The following is a 20,805-nucleotide window of genomic DNA, read 5'->3' on the forward strand; positions in this document are numbered from 1 at the left end:
GGATAATACTAATCTACTAAAGTTGGAACTTTGATGATTTGTGTATGAATTTTGTGTCACTGATTTTTTTTCTGTTTTCAATGCACATAATCAGTGAATTTATCCCCAGTTTCACTTGACTCCTGGATTGTTTTATGCTTTATAAGTTCTATATGCAGCATATTCCACGTGAGCATTGTCGCTTAAGTAGTGAAAATACATGTTGCAGGAATAGCACAAAACACTCGCTGAAGTCTGTAGAAATGCATCGATATATATTTTACAGCTACATAAACATATTTTTAGGCAAAAAATAGAGATACACTGTGTTGTCCACACAGCATCTTGCAACATTTCATCTTCTAATTTGATGCAAGGAAGCTGTCAGGGCATCACAGTTGGACTTTAAATGAGATTTTGAACATCCATGGCTCAGTCTTAGCTTCAGTGAGCCTTCCTTGTTTCACTTTTACCTTTTACCTCTTTATTTCCCTTCCTCCTTATCTGTTCCTTCTTTCTGTTCACTATTGTAGTGCCTTCCACAAATCTATGGGGACAGTAGTGGAAAACATCTTTCAGAACTATTGGAAAGCATTAGATAGGAGATAAAGAAATCATTTAATCTGGTGCATGAAACTCCTTGAAGAACACTCATTTTTAATTTTATTCTGGCGTGTAATGTTCCTTAAATTAGAAATTCAGGCTGAAAAGTTGTTTTGGGGGTGATATTAAAAAGAGGAAATTTCTTAAGTAATTATAAGATGTGTCCTTGAGTTTGAAGATCCACTTGTCCTGGGCACTGATGTCAAACTATGTCTCTCTTCAAATCAGATGTAGTGAGTTGGGTGTCCCCAGAAAGCCCTGGCTTATATAGTGTATTTGCTGTGGAAACCATCCAGACTGCAGCTGTGCCATGACTTCGACCCTCCTTAACAGTCACGTACAAACTGTGGGATGTCTCTTCTGTCATGTGCACGTGCAGTTGCGCTGCTGGATCATGTACATTGCCCACAGTATTACCTAGTGACAGTCAAGTTGACTATAGAGACAATCCATCAACCACAAGTATTTAGGGCTGTCATTGTGACTGGAAGAGGTTATAAAATCCTGAGACGGCTTTGTTCCCAGTCCTTAAGATCTGGCATCTGTTACATGTGCTCTGTATTTCCCACTTCCTAGCAGAAGGCTCCTGGGTCTTCCTTCAGAGCCCTCATCCTGACACAGAGAAACAGAGGCCAGAGATGGTCCCCAGGCATTGCCATAAACTTTAGAGATCTTTGCTGAGGAAGGAAACAGACACTTAAACACAGGGCCTTATGCATGTTCTCATTGTCTTTGCTCTCGTTCTCCGCCTCCTGGCATTATTAACCTTCACCTTTCAAGATTTCGCGCATATTGTTATGACTAATATATTTTTAAAAACCCAGATCTCTATTTAAGGAAATGTTAATCAGCTCAAAGACACGAAACAATTAGTAACATGCTGTTAGGTTCATTCCCGATGCAACGTATTTTCTTGATGTCCACAGAAGCAGCTTATTAATTAGAATTAGACAAATGACACCCTCACTTCTTATCTTGTGTATCGTGTGATTCTTCTCATGGATCTATTTTAAGTGATCCACAGTCGGCCAATCAAGTTATCTCAATTCTGAGTTGTCTTGTTAACCTTTAAGAATTTCTCATAAATTTTTCTACCATAGATGTTACCGGCAGACATCAGTGGTTCTGCTGCATTAATGTCCAGCTCTATTTAATGGAGTGTGCTAAAGGGATGATTCTGTCCTCAGTAGAGCAATAAGTGAAGGACAGGCAAAGATACTTTACTGTTATTAGTTGGTTCTCTCCCCTAAATGTAATAGCCATAAGTGCACCTTGGGCTCGTCACCTTGTCATTGGAGAACCTAACAACTTGAAACATCATTTGGCATAAAAAATATTACAACCATTACTTGCAAACGTACTGGATATTGGTTATAATCTAAGAAACGGTCTCATTTCGTAAAAAGTAGAAATCAGTCTATAGCCTGTGGCTTTCTCCTTTGGAGCTGTGTATAAAATGTCATCTCCTAAATTCCCAAGGCTATTGTTTGCATCAGAATGCATCCTGAGAATACACACATCGTTGAAAACACCAAGTGAGCATGGCAGACACATTCTAGAATATCAGCCATGCTTCTCTTGTGACTCATATGCATGTTTTAGCCTTTACTTTCCATTTTAGAAAATAGACTCCCAGAGTTGAACAGTAATTCGACCTCTGTAGGGCCTGACAGTAGTTTAATAAAAGATCATTCTCTGCACTTGTCCAAATCAGCTTGGGCAGAAATGCATTTTGCAAAGTGCAGTGTTGGCAGCTTCAGGTGGATGGAAATGGCAGTTTGCTATAAAAACAGAACAACACCTCTCTAACAACGGGTGACTGGAGATTTCTAAAACCTCTCTCTCACCCTGTTCTTTTTCTTACAGCTAGTATATAGCATTCATAGTTGTATCTCAAGGAATAAAAATGAGGACTTTTATTATTCAGATTCGTGGCTGTCCTAGTTTCTGATGTTTCAGTAGATGTCTGGAATCCATGCTTTCCTTGGATTCTCTTTCCTTTTTCCTCGACTTCAGAGGATGCCTTAAGTTCGGGCAGTGCCCGTATCCAAAAGGAGGCAAAGGATTCATCTAGTGTCTTTTATTAAGCTGAGATACAGAGAAAGGCAAGTGGGTTGCTCTGTATTGTGTATTCCTGTGAGAATACAGGTTTTTACTTGCTCTGAGTATTTGGTGGAGTTATTACATTTAGTTTTCTTTCTATCTCCTATCTTTCCTTTGGCTTGCTGCCTAGCGCTGACAATATCAGCCTGAGAATTTGTCCAGCAAGATGATTATTTATGCAACACACATATTTAGGAAAGGGTTTTACTGTATTAACCCGAATCTTACTTTGTATCACGGGTTGACACTTATCCTTTCTGTGGACTGGATTTTGTGGGCAAATGCAGAAAATTTAACATCACATTCCCCTAAGAAATATATTTTTTTAATTTTTCTTGTTTGTAGGCCAGTGTCTTTCATTCAAAAAAGGGAGAAGAAAACAGCTCTGTATATAAGAGCATCTGAAATGTCTGTTGAAAATGTAGAATGATCAATTTCAATTTTGTTTTGTTTTGCTTTGTTTCTAAAGAATATGTTGGAGGACTCCTTTCAGATTTTATTTTTTTGAGGTATACTGAGTCACTACAGTGGTAGTTGGTAGAAGTTAGAAACAAAGTAGTAGGTCTTGAGACAAATTTTGCTTATTGCACTCAGATTTTCAGAGTTCAGCAGGTCAATTCCTTTACTTAGCTTGGGCTTCAAAAGTAAAATCCTTCTAGTGGCATCTGGAAGTCACCTCATTGGCTGCTTACCACTCCTGTTGGCACTTTGCATGAAAACTTCAATGCAGGTGAATTATTAACACAATTGGACAACATTGCAAAAAGGCTCACGTGTGTTTCTTCAACTTTATGAGAATTTGCCTTGGCTATTTTCCATGGAGAGCTGAAATTTTCTTTTATTATTTTAGTGTTTTTTATCCACTGTTCATCTCAAATGAGCTTTCTAAACTAAGGTTGTTACATGGCAACAGCATGCAGGAAGCATTTGCCTAGTCAGTGCCTTATGGGGGACTGTCAGATTCTCTACCTTTCATTCATTGTTTGAGATGAGAAATTAGAGACTGTTCCTTAATAACACTCTCCAGTATGGGAAAAATAGCATCCTCTGTCTCGGTTTGTTTAATTTCATTTTAGCCATTTTATGTACTATTTCATCACCCTGCTCATGCATTGAAGTAACTATCTTAAGACAATTTAAAATAAGTTTTGTACAGGTTTGACAATTTATGACATATGGGCAAGAAAATAAGGCACCTAAAAATGACGGCATCATAGCATTTAGTATAGCAGTATAAAGCTCTTTGTTTTCTAAGGGAATTTCCTTAGGAATTTAATTACATAATTATACTTTTTTATTAGACTCTGACATGTGAATTATTATTATCAATTTGCATTGTTTCCCAAGCAGAAAGAGAACTTCATAAAAACTTGTAGTGTCTTTTCTGCTTGTTTCTAGATGAATGACATCAGTGTACAGTGTTTCTTATTCCTCGTACTCTTCATCACTTTCAAAGCATTTGGAATACTTCTCAATTTCTGGTAATCACCTGGGTTGTCCTGCCACTCAGTGATGCCACAGGATGGGGTGTCTCAAGGCACAGGCTTTTTACAGCCTATTTGATTTGCCCATATTTCTGAACATGAAGAGGTCCAGGGTTCCCACTAGTCCCATTGTAATCAACAAGTTGAATTTGTTGAGGCAGAGATGGTAAAAACTCTTTCTCCAGGACCAGTATGGCAAAGACAGCCCCTCACGTCTGTTCTAAATGTCTTTCCTTCTGAAAGTTAAAAACAATACCTTAAAGTTAGGCTGGATGTCTGCAAAAACGATTTACTTCATAAATTTTTGTAGTTAGGGAGCAGAAAAGCTAGGCGTTTTTCTTCTCTTTCTCTCTCTCTCTCTCTCTCTTCCTGCCTTCCTTTTTTTTTTTTTTCTTCCAAGATAACCATAAAGGAGCTCGAACAGGATCTCCACTTTCTTGACTGTAGGGAAACCAAACCAGGAGTTAGAGCTTACCATCAGGCCAGGCCATTCGGTCAGGTGGGAGGCTGCAGCCAACGCAGAGGAAGCCGCAGTCAAAACCAGGCAGAGGTGGAATCTCCTGCTGTTTTCTCCTTTCTTACAATCCCAAGATTGCTTACAAAGGACGTGTCAACCATCAACTATTAAAACCACTCCTCAGTTACATACTCCTGTAACCATAGACGCAGAAGAGAAAATCAGCATCAAGGATCAGAGAACTTAAAAAAAAAGGAAAAAAGTAAAATGTTGGGACTTTAAAAAAATATTTATTTATTTTTGTTGGCAAGACAGATTTACAGAACGTAGGAGAGAAAGATCTTCCATCCCCTGGTTTACTCCTTAAATAGCTGTAATGCCTAGAACTGAGGCAATCCAAAAGCCAGGAGCCAGGAGCTTCTTCTGGGTCTCCCACATGGGTACAAGTACCTAAAGCATTGGGCCATCCTGTGCTACTTTCTCAGGGCACAATCAGGGAGCTGGATGGGAATGAGAGGAACTGGGATATGAACCAGCGCCCATATGGAATTCTGGTGCATGCAAGGCAAGGACTTTAGCCATTAGGGTTAGGGTTCAGGCTTAGACAAACATTTTTTTAGCATGTCTAATTATAACTCAAAATCTCAAGAAGTAGAAAAAAATTGCAATACTATCTCGAAGAGTTTTAGGATACTCTACCCAATCATGTGTGTTTCTACCTGCGTCATTAGTTCATGATCTCATATATAAAACTCCATGTTATAGGCCCGACATGGTGGTTTACTGCCTAAATTCTTTGCGTTGAACGCTCCAGGAATCCCATATGGGCTCCTGTTCTAATTCCAGCAGTCCTGCTTCCCATCCAGCTCCTTGCTTTTGGCCTGGGAAGGCAGTCGAGGATGGCCCAATGCCTTGGGAACCTGTACTCATGTGGGAGAATTGGATGAAGTTCCTGGCTCCTGGCTTCAGATCGGCACAGCTCCTGTCATTCTAGTTACTTGGAGAGTAAATCATTGGTTGGAAGATCTTCCTCTCTGTCTCTCCTCCTCTTTGTATATCTGCCTTTCATATAAAAATAAATAAATCCTTAAAAAATTCTAAGTTATAGTTCATAGCCCATCATTGGATCATAACTATGTCTCATGACATATAGTCAAAACTTTTGAAATGCAACATTTACTGCTCGAATAAGGCTGTGTTATCATGTCATATTTATTTTACCAGTAGTTGCTGAATTATTTTATATTTAGGTCTCTTTAAGTTTTTGCTAAACAGTCAAGATGTGAACTGTGCATTAATTTTCATCTGTATTTTAGAATGTTGTGTTATAGACTTGTAGATATTGAAATGTAAGCTGGAAAATAAATGTTTAAGGAGAAGGAAGGAATTTTAAGTGAATGGGGAGTATTTAAATGCTTCCAACTTCTAGCCTTTTAACCTTAGTGAACTTGAAGTCTTTGTCTTTCTTAAAAGAATATTTTCTATGGCTTTGGAGGCTTCTGTGTTCATTTCTTCTTTTTTTTTTTTTTTCAAATTGTGGAATTAAGTTTCCAGTAAAGCAACCCACAATATTGGGGTTAGAAAGTCACTTTATCATTTTTCGCTATTTCTATTTCTTGCCAAACCTTTAATTTAAGGCTATATTTCTTGTCTCTTTTGAATTTCCTAGAATTTCTCTTAAATGTCACTAATTTGAATAGCTCAGCAGTGGCAGTGCTGCTTTCTGGCATGGTCCTGATAGTGGCATCAAAGCAAAGAGCTAAAATTTTACTCACTTTGATTGATGCATTCATTTTGTTACAGAAGACAAATTGGATTTTTTTTTAATGCTGGCAATAAAAATTAATGTGTGATGTTGCTTTCCAGAAGTTATTGGATCATTGCCTTAATACAGATTTCAGCAGTAAAAGCTCTGGCAGATAACTTGACCAGAAAGTTACCTCCTTCTCCTTTAAACTTATCCTCAAAAGTGTCAGGTGCTTTTCTAATTTTGCAGTTCCAGGATATTCTTTGTATGTATAGCTAAAAATGAAGTTGAATGCTGAGGGGCAGTGTTAAAGGAAGAGTCTGTGCTTCTATTTCCAATGTAACTGTGATGTTTCTTTCTTTCTTTCTTTCTTTTAATTTCAGCACCTCCCAGGTTTACACGAACTCCCGTTGATCAGACAGGGGTATCTGGCGGAGTTGCATCTTTCATTTGCCAAGCTACCGGAGACCCAAGACCTAAAATTGTCTGGAACAAAAAAGGAAAGAAAGTCAGCAACCAGAGATTTGAGGTATTAGGTCCATTGTTCTGTTTCTCTGGGGGAAGAATGCACCTGCTCTGTCTTGGTTTGTATGTTATTTCTCAGGTAGTCTCTAACATGAGATGCTATGCACTGTGGTATAGCATTACTTATACTTCCTGTGATGGCATACTTAACTCCCCTTGGCTATTTCAACAAGGGAATTTGTAGGTCGGAGTGGCTAACTTTTGTAATTCCTGGTCTAAGCTGAATGCTCCCAGTATCCATCTTTCAGATTCATCCTCAGCCTATTTCCCTTTAAAGTTACAAGACAGAGTCTTACAACTCCCTCCAGCCATGTCTGGAGGATATGTGAGAACTTGATGCTTGTGGCAGTTTACTCTCCCACCAGCTCCCACTGAGTTATGTGTGTATACCTGGAGCAGTCTGTTGCACAGGTAGATGGTACAGGCTTATTCATGTAAGCCTGTGAAAGCCTGCTTTGTGTGAGTGTGTGCGCGCATCACGACTGCACTGTTTCATCCAATCCCATGGCTTAAAATGATGGTGCAGCAGTTTCCCTGAGGGATTCGGATTCTTGTCACCATGAAGGGCATGGGCAATGAGCTGCAAAGCGTGTTGACTATTACGCCTTGCACTTATGTTTTACCAAGTTGTATGAGCTGGAATGAGAAATTCACTCCAGTTTTAATTTAAGATAGTATCTTGAAAGAAGCATGGCCAAAGTTGATGGTGTAGATAAATTTACTGGCATAATTGATTTTCTTCATTCAGGAAGCGTCATTGCAGTGAAGGTAATGAATGCAGAGACTGTACTGTCTGAGATTTGGAGGAGCCTGAAAGCTCAGAAATTTACTTATTGTGGTGAGAAAAAATAGATGATAAGCCATACATACAGAAGAATTGATGGCAGGGTCATACTCTAAATTAAGACACATAGGGGCTAGCTTGATTTTTAGGAGATCCTATGTAAGACTCCTCAATTGTCAATCATTGTAAAACTTACTGGCTTTCCCCTGAGTTTCCAACTGCCGCATGGCCTTATTCACACTTTATTCAAGGCAAATTCTAGTTAAAAGCAGTGGAGCAGAATCCAGAGCAATTTAAGTAATTTCATTTCCTAAGGTACTGCAGAGACATATGTGGTGCAGATGCATAAAAAGATAATTATTACAGTGAAATTTGAAATGTGAAGTTTTGTTTGCATGTGATAAGCTACATATTACATCTGCTTAAAGATCAAACGCTTAACAGTGATTTAAAATTTGCCTTTAGGAAGTATTTCCTACACCATGTAGAAAACAATACATTGTGTATCTCTGGCACCCTTTTTTTTTTTTAACTTTAAAAGAAGTTGATTTTTTTTTTCAAAGAAAATTTGATATCATGCTTGCTAGTGACAGGACTTCTTAAAAAAATGCTGTATCAAAGATTGAAATTTTACTACTAGTCATTCCAAAGTGTAAGTTTATAATTCCCCACGGGAGTTATATAAACACATCTAACAAAAAGATAATTATTTTTGTACAATGCACCTACTTGCAACAGTATTGGCTCTTGGGTGAGACATCTTCAAAATCTCTAGCAGGACATCTATTTTGTGCTTTCCCTCATCTGGGAGGCCCAGGAGAGCAGTAAATGAGACAGTTACGCTTGTCTCTCTATCGTAAATGCTGAATGTGGTGTCTGGTCTGTGGTCAGCACTTCAAGATATTTAAACTGGAAATTACAACAGTAGCTTTTATTGTGTGGTATATTGGTTTTTGTAAGTGGATAGGCCCAAATATTGAAAAAATCGTTTTGAAAGTAAACACATATTTTTGCCTAGGATTAAACTAATCAAAGGTAAATTGTTATAAAGGGCGTTTAAGCATTACTTTGCATTACATCTTAAGATGCTCATGGATTTATTTTTATATTATGGAGCAATAAACAGAGATTCCAATAACTGAAAATTTTCTCTCCTAAGATCCGTAATAGGCTAATTCTTAAATATGTAAGTAGTACAGCAAAAATATGGCACACTGGAAAGTGAGACATTTTTAAATTTTAGTTTATAAAAAATGAAATGTACAAAGAACTTGAGGTGGGCATATTTTAAAATACTTCATTTCCTTCTGTGTTAGCATACATACTCAGTCAAACACAAATTCTGGGATTAAGTAATACACAGTTGTACTAATAACCCATTATAGATCTAGTCACAATTTAGGTACATGGAAGTTTTCATAGGGGCATGCAAAGTGATAATAATAGAAAATTACAGGATTTAAGAAATAATTGAAAATACATGGTTGGAATACATGGTTGGAATAGACAAGAAGGATAGAGAACTCTAAAGTTTACTATACGTACTTATTAATATCATTCTCTTCATGCTCAGCGTTATTTTTATAGTAGTTCTTGAAGTTATTGCCAAGTACCTGAGATTGCTTATGTTGCTCACCTGCCTCATAATGATGGTGAATTCAGGGCTCAGTATTTGGAACATTAATTTTCTGCCTGGTGAAGCAAACCTCCATTTTACAGCAAGAATGCCCTAAAAATGCAGAAAAGGCTAAAGTAGAACAAATACTGGAATGATTTATGGCAAAATTAATGCATGCCATTAGGCTTTTGGATTGTGAAAGCATCTTGTTGGCTGCTTAAGTACTAGATTTATGCCGTTTTTCTTCATGGATCACTCATCTATACTCCTCAGGATGAGACACGTTAAACCAGAACTGTTGGTGGTGGCATGGATTTAATTCTTCACTCTAACAGTCCAATTACTGAATGGATCCACATGTGCTCCCATGCTATAAAAAACAAGCTAAAACAAAACAATTTGAGTTCATCCATCATGGCTGTACATCTCACATAATTAACACGATCAGCTTGCCCTAGATACGCATAACAAGATATCCTTAGCTGTCAGTTGAGGCTAATGGTCTACCTATTCATACAAGTAGATTCAGGTTTTGTTCAGGCTAAGGTTCATTAACGTGGGCCAAATATTCTGTCTGATCACTGTCTCACGATTCAATTTTTGGATGATGCCTTGGTGGCTGTGAGCCTTATGGCTGCTTCCTTCCCTAGGTGGAGAGGTTTAGCTGAGAGGCAGACGACTGTAACAACACCTGTGACAGCTCTTGTTTCCTCTAATAGGTAATAGAGTTTGACGATGGATCTGGATCAGTTCTCAGAATACAGCCCTTACGGACGCCACGGGATGAGGCCATTTATGAATGTGTGGCCTCAAATAACGTGGGAGAGATAAGTGTATCCACAAGACTCACAGTTTTGCGTGGTAAGTGCTCAAGTGCAGGGTTGTTACTTGAATCCTGTTGGAATTCAGTTTCTCAGGTGTTCTTTGGCAGGACTGTGGAAAGGACGAGCGTGGCTGTGATGCTTGAATGGAAACTGCTTTAAGTAAGACGTTTTTAAGGCTTGAACCTGAATTGAACAGCGTGGGAAAGGCAGTCTCTCATTATTGGTGTTAATATATTAATCAGAAAAAGAAAAAAGCAAAAGCAGTGATGTTTTGAAGGGGCAGATACTGTTTTGATTGTTGGGATAAAATCTGTGAAGAAACAAGGTGTGTTACTCTTCTGTAGGTGAGAGTTATTTGCTCATGGATTATTCATAGCTTGTTTAGCAGCTACGTTGTGCAAACAACTAACCCTGAACTTAAGGTTTTGCAAAATTAAAAGAACATCCTTTATCTAAAGCTGTGTTCTTTTTCATTGGTGATCAGAATGTGAAAGAGATACCACTTTCTTTACATCAGAAAATTTATCTCTATGCTAATCTTTTATCAGTCTTGTTCTAAAACCTGTTGCACAGCAGAACCAAGACAGGGAATCACTTTTTTGACTGACTATGTTGATTAGATAGTTTGAACAAACATTTAGGTGATTCGCCAAATCTTCAATATTGGTTGCTTATTTTCTTACCTCCTTCACAATGACAGTGCTAGAGAATTGAGTCACAGATTGACTGTGTGTTGTATCTCTCAGTCATTTGTGCAGAGGTAAGAACTTTGCTTGAGAAACACTCAGCCATTGACATTTGTCCGTTAACCCTTCTATGCCTTTATTTCTTTCACATGCCTTTATTTATTTCTTTGTGATTCATTTTACTTCCAGAATTTAAGGGAGTAGATTTTCTTTTTTTTCCTAAAGATTTATGTATTTTTATTACAAAGTCAGATATACAGAGAGGAGAGACAGAGAGGAATAGCTTCCGTCCGACGATTCACTCCCCAAGTGAGTGCAATGGCTGGTGCTGTGCCGATCCAAAGCCAGGAACCTGGAACCTCTTCCAGGTCTCCCACATGGGTACAGGATCCCAAAGCTTTGGGCCGTCCTCGACTGCTTTCCCAGGCCACAAGCAGGGAGCTGGATGGGAAGTGGAGCTGCGGGGATTAGAACCGGCGCCCATATGGGATCCTGGCACATTCAAGGCAAGGACTTTAGCCACTAGGCCACTGCGCCAGGCCCGGGAGTAGATTTTCTTAAAATTAAAGAAATTGGACATAAAAGAGGAATTGGATGTAAATAATAGAGCAATTTGTATGGATTAAGCATATTTGTTCTCAGTTCCTGTTTTTATCATATTGAGGAATGTATGTATGTTGTACCTCTTGAAAAACTTGCTTCTGCTCTATATTGCAAATATCTTGGTTCTTCTGAAGAAAATGCTGTTTAGTGATTGTTAGAGACCTACTTATTTGAGATAGGCAGGATTAGTAATGGAACTCAAACTTGTCTGGTGGATTTCAGATTTAAAAATAATTAACAGAATAGAAGGCAAATTAATTAGTTGATCTATGTGGTTGATGAGATTATTTGCACATATATTTTGATGTTTTAACTAATGTTTATATATTGTAGAAAAATGCTGACTAGGCATCTATTTCTTAACACATCTAATAGAATGCTGCTTAAAACAGAAAAGTCATATTTGAGCTTCATCTTTGGACCTTTATCATAAGCTAAGTTGAAGCAGAAATTTGCCTAGTTTCTGATAAGCATATGCAGATATGGATGAAATATCTTAAAATATGTGTAGTATAATTATAAACAAGAAGAGAAATTTCCTTGGCTGAAACAGGGAAGGAATTCCCAGAACATAAGGCCATTATAATCTCATAATGCAAGATAATAATCCAAAGAGCTATATGCCTTAGGGCTAGAATTTAGCTCTCCAGCTGGTACAAACATAACCTAAAGGAAGAAGCCAGGGACAGGAGGTAGCCCATCTTTGAGACTCCTTGCACTAGTCCTGCTTTGTCATCCTCAGAACCCAGCATCTTGAAGCCCCACCTGCTTGGTAACCAAATCCTGTAGAGTGCGAAACAGGTTGCCCTGAAAGCATTCACCCCATAGAGACACTTCTGCAGTCCAGGGCATTTGACCCAGAGCTCATTCATACCCAAAGAAGCCTGTGGGAACCAGTCCTCAAGCATGCGAACAAGTTCCATCTCAAGAGGGAATTAGTTTTAAAATATATGAGTTCACAGTATTTGGAAAGGTAAAGGAAAAAATTAACATATACCAGGCAAGAAGATGGGGACAAATGAGTAGATAATAAAAAATTCTGATTATAGAACTGCAAGGCTTCTTAGTGATTTTACGTGATCTTTGTAGTATGCAAAGCCTCCGTTTAGGTGTGCTCTACCTATTTTTGTTCACATTAATTTAGGAAGTGTAAAACTAGGCTCACGTTAGCTGTTTTATAATGTAGCTAAGATTCATTTATTCAATTTCTTTCAAAATTTTACTCTCAAATTATCCACCTAGTTTAAAATTAGTGCTGTCATGTAAAAACTTTATTACAAAGAAACAATGAAATTTAGGAAATTTTTTGGTTTGTTTTGTTTTCATTACCTTTCAAATCCCTTTAATTTCTCCAGAGGAACTGTTGGCAGTAATTTGCTCTGCTTAATCTTTATTCACTTGATGGAGGCATTAACAAAATGTTACAGAAAAATATCATTTCATTTATAATTCACATGGATTTACATTTTCCTGCCACCCAGCTGGCTGGAGTTCTCCCTGGCTGTTTTATGTGCCTACTTCTCATACAGAGCAAATGCATTTGGAAATTTTAATAACACCTTGACTTTCTTTGTGAATGTTTTTCATATACAAGCACATTTGTGTATTTTTTATTTCAGTGAAGTACTTAAGCCTTCATATTATTAAAAAGACCAGATTTGGTGATTTGGGGAAAGAATAATTGAAATAAGCCAGATGTATTTTGAGTGATGGAAAAATTGTGAGTTTGAGTGGTAAGCTGACAGTCATTGATTTGGAATAATGAAAAGGTTGAATTATTGAGTTCCGAGAGGTTCATATCACAGTTGATGAGCTTCATGTCCATAGTTAATCTTCTTGTCTATTGCAGATTATATCAGCAGGCACTCGGGCACTTTGTTCTTTAGTAGCTAGAGAACATTTCACAGGGTCCATCCCCTGTCCCTGATCAGAGAGGCCCATTGTGTCCACATGGGTCATTTACTTTCTCCCCACCACTTTGGTGACAAATGCCACCAATGTGCCAGCTGTCATGATGATTTTTGTCTAAGTGGAATGTATGGAGATCACTCATTTGTTTCACACAGGCTACTGGATTACCTAATTAATTGGAGATTCAGGCATGTGATCTGTGCAGCTAATGCAGGAAGACATGGAGATAATACTCTGACCTCTCACGGGCACTAAAGAGAGCATTTTAAGGAAAACTTCCCCTCAGTAGCCTGTTTGAAATTACCCTGGCTCTCAAAAAGTGAGGGAGGATTTTCATAAAGAAGGGTTAGTAGAAGTTCAGGATGAATGGACCTTAGAATGAAATAGTTACACTTTAGAGTAAGGTTTATACAAGAACAAAGAGGAGTTGAATATAGTTCCTATGTCGTCCAGGTAAGTTTAATTTTTTTCATTGTCCTGACTTTTTTGAAAGATTTTATTTTTATTTTTATTGGAAAGTCAATTATACAGAGAGGAAGAGAGACAGAGTGAAAAGACCTTCCATCCGGTGATTCACTCCCCAAGTGACCATAATGGCTAGAGCCATGCTGAATCAGAACCAGGGGCCCGAAGCCTCTTCTGGATCTCTCACATTGGTGTAGGGTCCCATGGCTTTGGGTTTTCCTGGACTTTTCTCCCAGGCCACAAGCAGGGAGCTGGATGGGAAGCAGGGCTGCCGGGACACAAACTGACACCCATGTGCGACTCTGGCACATGCAAGGTGTGGACTTCAGCCATTAGGCCACTGTTCTGGCTCTGTACTGGCTTTTGAAACAATCAAATCCTGGCCCCTTGAGCACTTTGGGAGAGCTTAACATATCTGTTTCTGTTAACACATTTGCTACCAAAATAAGACAGTCTAGTTCTCAGAACTCATCAACGGGTTACTAGGAACTCTGCCTCACCTCATTTTGAGGCACTGTTGGCACAGCCAATTCCTTGCTAAGCATCCAGGAAGGGCTAGGTGGAATCCAAATGCCTTAAGAAGTCCATTTGTCATTGCGATGGAATGGATTTTACATGAATTTTTTACTGGCTGTAATTTATTCCTGACCAAATGTATCAGTAGGAAAATATTTAATACAAATTTATGTATTGAATTATCTATTTATAAATGAAAACAGCTGTGAAAAATGTTCTCTTTGACATGCGTCTCCCTGCCCCTGCTGATAGATTTTTTTTTGGTAAAAATAGAGGACTACCTGAATGTTTTGAGCAAAGGAGCACATCGGAAATGCTTTCTTCTTGTTCATATAACTCTGCTCTATGCGAAAGTTCTAGAAAAATGGTATCTCAGCATCTCATTGTCATGTATCTTAGGGAAATTGTTTTTAGGATAATAACTAGAAAAATGCATTTGTTATCCATGATAGTATGTAGTACATCACATTATTATTATTATTATTTTATGGCACAGTTTAATAAGCACTGGGGTCACCTTACTTCTCTCCATTTTCCTTCCCTCCCTTCCCCACTGTTCTCTCCTCCAGTCTTACATTGAATGTCTTTTGTGAATTTTCAAAGTCTGTTGTGCTGCCAGTGAGGAGTCTCCCAACAATGTAGGAGATTATCAGTCATTCAGTTGTGAATCCATCCTTGTACAATGAGCATGTAACAAAGGTATCGGTGTGGTGGTACGGTGGTGAAAGAGTGCCCCCAGCATCTTCACATAGGAATAAATGCCAGCGTGTGTACCATGTGTCACTAATGAAAGTACAATAAGGACTAGATCATTGTTCCCTATGGGTAGTAGCAATAGCAGTGATAAAAAGGACATTGATAATCTCAGGTGATTGCAAAAAGTCAGTCTGTTATGGATGATTGATTAATGGATCACATCCTGTCCGTTTCCAAATAGCTTTACTCTCAAGCCACGTCCACCACCATCAGAATAAAACAGAGAATAATGTATAGTGTTCCTCTTTTCCTTTTACAGGAAACTTATTTGTTCATAAACAAAATACAGTGTATAATTGTTCCAAAATATTCATTGATCAAATATGCAGTGTTTAAAGCTTAGCAAGCTTAATATTTGTTATGTATCATTCATAAATCATTTGACAGTAATGAGAACAAAAACTTTATACAAACCACCGAAGTTTAAATCTCAAGCAATTTGGTATTCAACTCTGTCACAAAATAGCTGTTGTGTTGTGACCGAATCTGCAACCTTGCTTGTTTTATTTGCCATTTAGTTTTTTTTTTTTTTTCTTTTCCAATGGATGGGAGAGGGCTTGGATTGGTGATCCCATTGCTCAGATCATTCGATCTGACTGTGATTGAGTCATATGCTAGTTCAGCAAGTCAGTTCTTGCAAGACAGAAAAAATATGTTCCCTGAAGGTGACTGTTACTGAGATAGTAAAACACGCAGTGAGCGGGTAGGTGAGACAGAGAAGCATTGCATTGGGAAATAGAGAGAAATGTTTGCATAATATGTCTGTTTCAAAAAATGTAAGCTATTATAGCAGTTGTTAAAAAAAAAACACAACTTTTACAATGTTTCAGAGAGAAGGCAGTCAGCTATCTCTGTCATTGTGCAGTACCCTATGATCACAATTAGCATGTTCATTACAGTCTCATTTTATTAATGCCTTTTTTTTGAAGATGAACACAGTTGTCCCTGCTGTGAAAATGGTGCTGTGCCATTTATGTTATAAAGTGGTCTCGGCTGGGAATCCAGGCTAGGAACATTAAAGAACAAAGCACAGCTGCTTGACTGTCACACAAAAGGATTTTTATGAAAAGCTGAAATAAAAAAAGGGTGGCCAACACAGTATAAACTTGCTAACAATTATGGTACTGAAGAATGATTCCTTGAAGAGTTATATAAAATAGTTGAGTTCTTGGAATAAATTGATACCAACGTGATAAGACCTGCTTGAATATTGCATCATCATGTTGAAAAGTAATGGACAACACCACTTTAACTAGACTTCTGACTTTCAGTCGGGCCATATTTAGAGCTCAAATATGACTTGGGGACCAGGTGTTTGTCCTAGCTGTTTAAGATGCTCGTTAAAACCCCAGGTTCCCGAAACCCAGCTCAAACTCCTGACTGCAGCTTCCTGTCAAATACAGACGCTGGGAAGAAGCCAAAAGAGCTCAACTATATGGTTTCCTATTCCCATGTTGGGATCTCTGTACTGAAACCTCATTTCTTGGCTTTGGCCTGGAAGAGCCCTAGTGTTTAGGGACACTTGAGGAGTGAACGAGTGAGTGGGAGATTGCTTTTCTCTACCTCTAAAATAAGCAAATACTCTTTTTTAAGAATCACTGCTCATATAGGCAAGAGCTCATGTGGACAGCTGAAATGAAACTCTCATCAGGTGAGACATCAAAAGTGATTGAGTGTGGGAGTGCATGTGTGTGAGAGCAGAGGGTATTTACTTATTTATTATTTATTTACTTGCTTATTTACGTACTTACTTTATGATAGAGTTCCATAGGCTCTGTGATTTCTCTCCTCCTCCTTTCCTAATCCCCTCCACCCACTGATTTCTCCTGTGTTATTCCCCTATGTTATTACAATACTATAGTCCTTCTAAAACATCATTCTGCTATTTAAGTGTATCATGACATTGTAGGTATGGACAATGGCAAAGTTCAACATCCTATTGTCAAGATATATTTAACAGTTTCATTTGGAATCCATCTTTGATTTGGGAGTAGAGATGCATACTGTGTTGTATCTTTGCATCTTGATATGATAATCTCTATTACACAGTTTCTCTAGATGATTGTGTGCCTATGCATGTTTACCTGTGTATCTATTGATCTTTTATGTTGTATGAAAGTTGCCTTATATCAGAGAGAAATATGATATTTGTCTTTTTGGGATTGGCTTATTTCACTGAGCATAATGGTCTCTAGTTAGAAGCATTTTGTTGCAAGTGGTAGAATTTCATTCTTTTTAATGACTTGAGTGGTATTCGCTAAGGTAGACATACCAGTTTCTTTATCCACTCCTCTTTGGATGGACATCTGGGTTGATTTCATGTCTTTGCTGTTGTAGACTGTGTTGCTATGAATGTAGGACTATGGACCCCTTGCTCATATGCAGATTTCCAGGAAGTAGAATAGCTGAGTCATACAGCATATCAGGTTTCAGTTCTCTTAAAACTATTCATACCGACTTCCATAGTGGTTGAAGTAGCCTATATGCCACCAACAATGAAGGAGGATACGTTTTGACCCACCTGCGTGCCAGCAGGTGTTAGTAGTAGAATTCTGAATATAGGCCAGTCTAACTGGAGTTAGGTGGAATCTCAATGTAGTTTTTATTTGTATTTCCTTGATGGCTAGGGAGCCTGGCATTTTTTCATATGTCTGTTAGTCATTTGAATTTGTTCTTTTGAAAATGTCTGTTAAATTTTTCACCCATTGTTTTAACATGGTTGTTTGTTTTGCTGCCCTTGAGTTTCTGAAGTTTATTGTAAATCCTGGATATTAGTCCTCTACTGGTTATGTAGAATGCAAAGATTTTTCTCCCACTCTGTTGGTTGCTTCTTCACTTTGTTACTCATTTCCTTTGTTGTACATAAGCTTCTTTGTTTGATATAATCTCCTTTGTTTATTTTGGCTTTGGTTGTCTGTGCTTTGGGTGACTTTTCTAAGAAGTCTTTCCCAATTCCTGTATCTTGCAGAGTGTTTCCTATTTTTTTCTCTGATAGTTTGATGGTTTCTGGGTGCAGATTTAGGTCCTTGACCCATTTAGAGTTGATTTTTGTATATGGTGACAGATGTTGCTCTTGCCAATTACATCTGCAGTCCTGACAGCATTTGTTGAGAAGATCAGGATTTTCCCCTGGGTTATTTTCAGTTATCTTGTTGAAGGTCAGTTGGCTGTTACATGTGTGGGCTTTCTTCTGGGGTTTCTATTCTGTTCCATTGATCTGTTTCTGTGCAAGCACCAGACTGTTTTGATGACCACTGCCCTGTAGTATGTCTTGAGATCTGGAATTGTGATTCCTCCAGCTTAATTTTTATTCCTCAGGGTAGTCTTAACTATTCATGCTCTCTTCATGTTGCCTGTGATGTGTCTTATGAGGATTGTTACACTGGCGGGGGTGGGGGGTGCACCTTGCTTAGAACCATGATTACTTGTTTGTCTATTCTAAGATAATGCTTAAAGAGTCTCAGGAGGAATACGTGCTCTTGTAAATCATTGTATTTAAATCAACATTTTATTTTTTGGACCTCTTAGTAAGAAAATGTTTTTAGAAACCACTATTGGTGCTCCAGTGGCTAAGCAAACCCATATCCTAGTCCTGGCCATGGTGGTCATTTGGAGAGTGGACCTGTGGTTAGAGGTTCTCTGCTTCTCTCTCTGTGTGTCTCTATAACTTTGTCTTTTAAATGAATAGCTAACTCTGTCCGATAAGAATCCTTTTTAAATTTAATATTTAATATTTATTTTTAGTGTTGAATTGTATGATATAATTCCGTAGAGTCTGGGATTCCCAACCCTGAATGCCCATCCCCAGCTGATTTTCCCCATATTGTTACAATAGTATAGACCTTCATAAGGAGTTATATTTCCATCAATCTGTTATTCAAATATGCCCCGACATTATTGGTACAGTGTCAGACAGTTCATCATCCCATTGTCTAGATATATCCGAAAGTTTCATTGGGAGTCTCTCCTTGATTTGGAACTAGGGATACATGTTGCATTGTGTCTTCATATCTGGATATGATAATCTCTATTACTCCATCACTATACATTCCAATTTGCATTATGATTTCCTTGTATTAGAGAGAGCATATGGTATTTGTCTTTTTGGAATTGACTTTTTTCACTGAGCATAATGGTCTCAAGTTGGGATCATCCGGTAACAAGGATCCTTTTTAGTCTCTTTGAAATGAATATAAAATTTTGCCAATGTTTGCTGCCAAGTTGCTAATGGATTTATATTGGTGGTGTTTTTGTCAACATTCTCCAAAAGCCAAGAACTGAAAGGATATATACTTAAATAGAGAGGTGGTTATAGGATGTCTGTTGAAATGATTGATGAGGCTGACAAATCCCAAGATGTATCAAGTGACAGTGAGTGGGCACCCAAAGGGCTGATGGTATCATCCCAGTCCAAACCTGCTTGCTCAAGACCTAGGAAGAGTTGGTGTGTCGGATTGGGCCAATGGAAAGAAAAAGACACTATTGGAGTTCAAAACATGGTCAGGCAGCAGGAATTCTCATTTACACAGGGTAGGCCAGCCTTTTTCTTCTGTCCAGTCATTTTATTGATTGGATGACAGTATCATCACATTAAGGTTGGCAGCTTTGTTTTTACTCAGTGAACTGAAGGGAATATTTATGCCAACCAAAAATGCCTTCACAATATCAGCTGAAATAATATTTAATCAAATACCTGGGTACCACATGCCTCAGTTAGGTTGACATAAAAAATTATGAATGAGTCTAAACAATAACAGTTCAGTATAAAGTAGAAGTAAAAACAAAAACAACAACAAAAAACCAGTTGTAGTCGAAAATGAAAAAATATACCTCATGGAACAAGGAGATTAAAGTACAGAAGTAAGAAGTCATGACATTAAGTTAGCATTGATCTCAGTGTGAATTGAAATGTACAGCAGAGTTTACTGAGACAATTTTCTTAAGGCAGTTTACTTAAGCTGATATATTAAATAATTCATCATCCCTGATATGTAATTGAAATTTATTCTTTAAAACTTAGCTTTCATTGATAAAATTTGAATGATTCCAAAAAATGTAATATCCGAGCTTTCAAAATTGTTTTTATTTTAAGCTACTAATTAAGACGTAATTTTAAAAGTTGCACATGCATAATTTATTGGAATTTGGGGTGCCTCATCTAGGGTTTAATTATCAACATCCTAATTATATATCTCCTTAGAAGAGCAAGTAACTTATTTTACCTGATTAAAAAAACAGTGACTTGTGAATTAATGCCACGTTAACTACAATTGTGATGATATAACTCCTATTATTATCAGTGTATTTTATAGCAAGGATATTTTCAGACTAGCTTGTTTATGATTGTTCATAATGAGCTCATGCCCTTCTTTTTGTATCTTTAAATGTTAGCCTTTATTTTCAATTTTCCCACACACTCAATGTAAGCTATTTTAACCTTTAGTTTTTGGCTTTTTTCTAAAAATTTAAATATGTAACTTTTGTGATATAAGGATTTTTCTTACATACCAAATGATGTCTTTATCAGGCTTTTCCCCAAAATGTTAATCTTACCTTATTTGGAAGGCAGAGAGAAAGTGAGTGAAAAACAGAACTATCTTTCACCTCCTGGCCTCAATGGCAGGAGGTGATCTGATTCAAAATCAGCAGCCAGGAGCTTCCTCCACATCTCCCATGTGCAATACATGTGCTACAGGCAGAAATTTTGCTGACTGTAGTATGGTGACAGACCCCAAATTGCCGCT

At 37.8% G+C, this 20,805-nt stretch overlaps 1 protein-coding gene across 17 annotated transcripts in view; it reads left to right on the forward strand.

Moving 5' to 3' along the window:
* The window catches only part of PTPRD (protein tyrosine phosphatase receptor type D), a 1,483,320-nt gene that overhangs the window by 1,186,451 nt on the left and 276,064 nt on the right, over positions 1-20,805 (forward strand). For all 17 annotated transcript variants that reach the window (XM_058672196.1, XM_058672195.1, XM_058672202.1 and 14 more), the window contains 2 exons: positions 6,757-6,902; positions 10,020-10,161. In XM_058672196.1, coding sequence (XP_058528179.1) covers positions 6,757-6,902; positions 10,020-10,161 — 288 coding nt within the window. The remainder of the gene's footprint in view (positions 1-6,756; positions 6,903-10,019; positions 10,162-20,805) is intronic.

This window comes from Ochotona princeps, chromosome 14 (genome assembly GCF_030435755.1).
Source record: "Ochotona princeps isolate mOchPri1 chromosome 14, mOchPri1.hap1, whole genome shotgun sequence".
NCBI lineage: Eukaryota > Metazoa > Chordata > Mammalia > Lagomorpha > Ochotonidae > Ochotona > Ochotona princeps.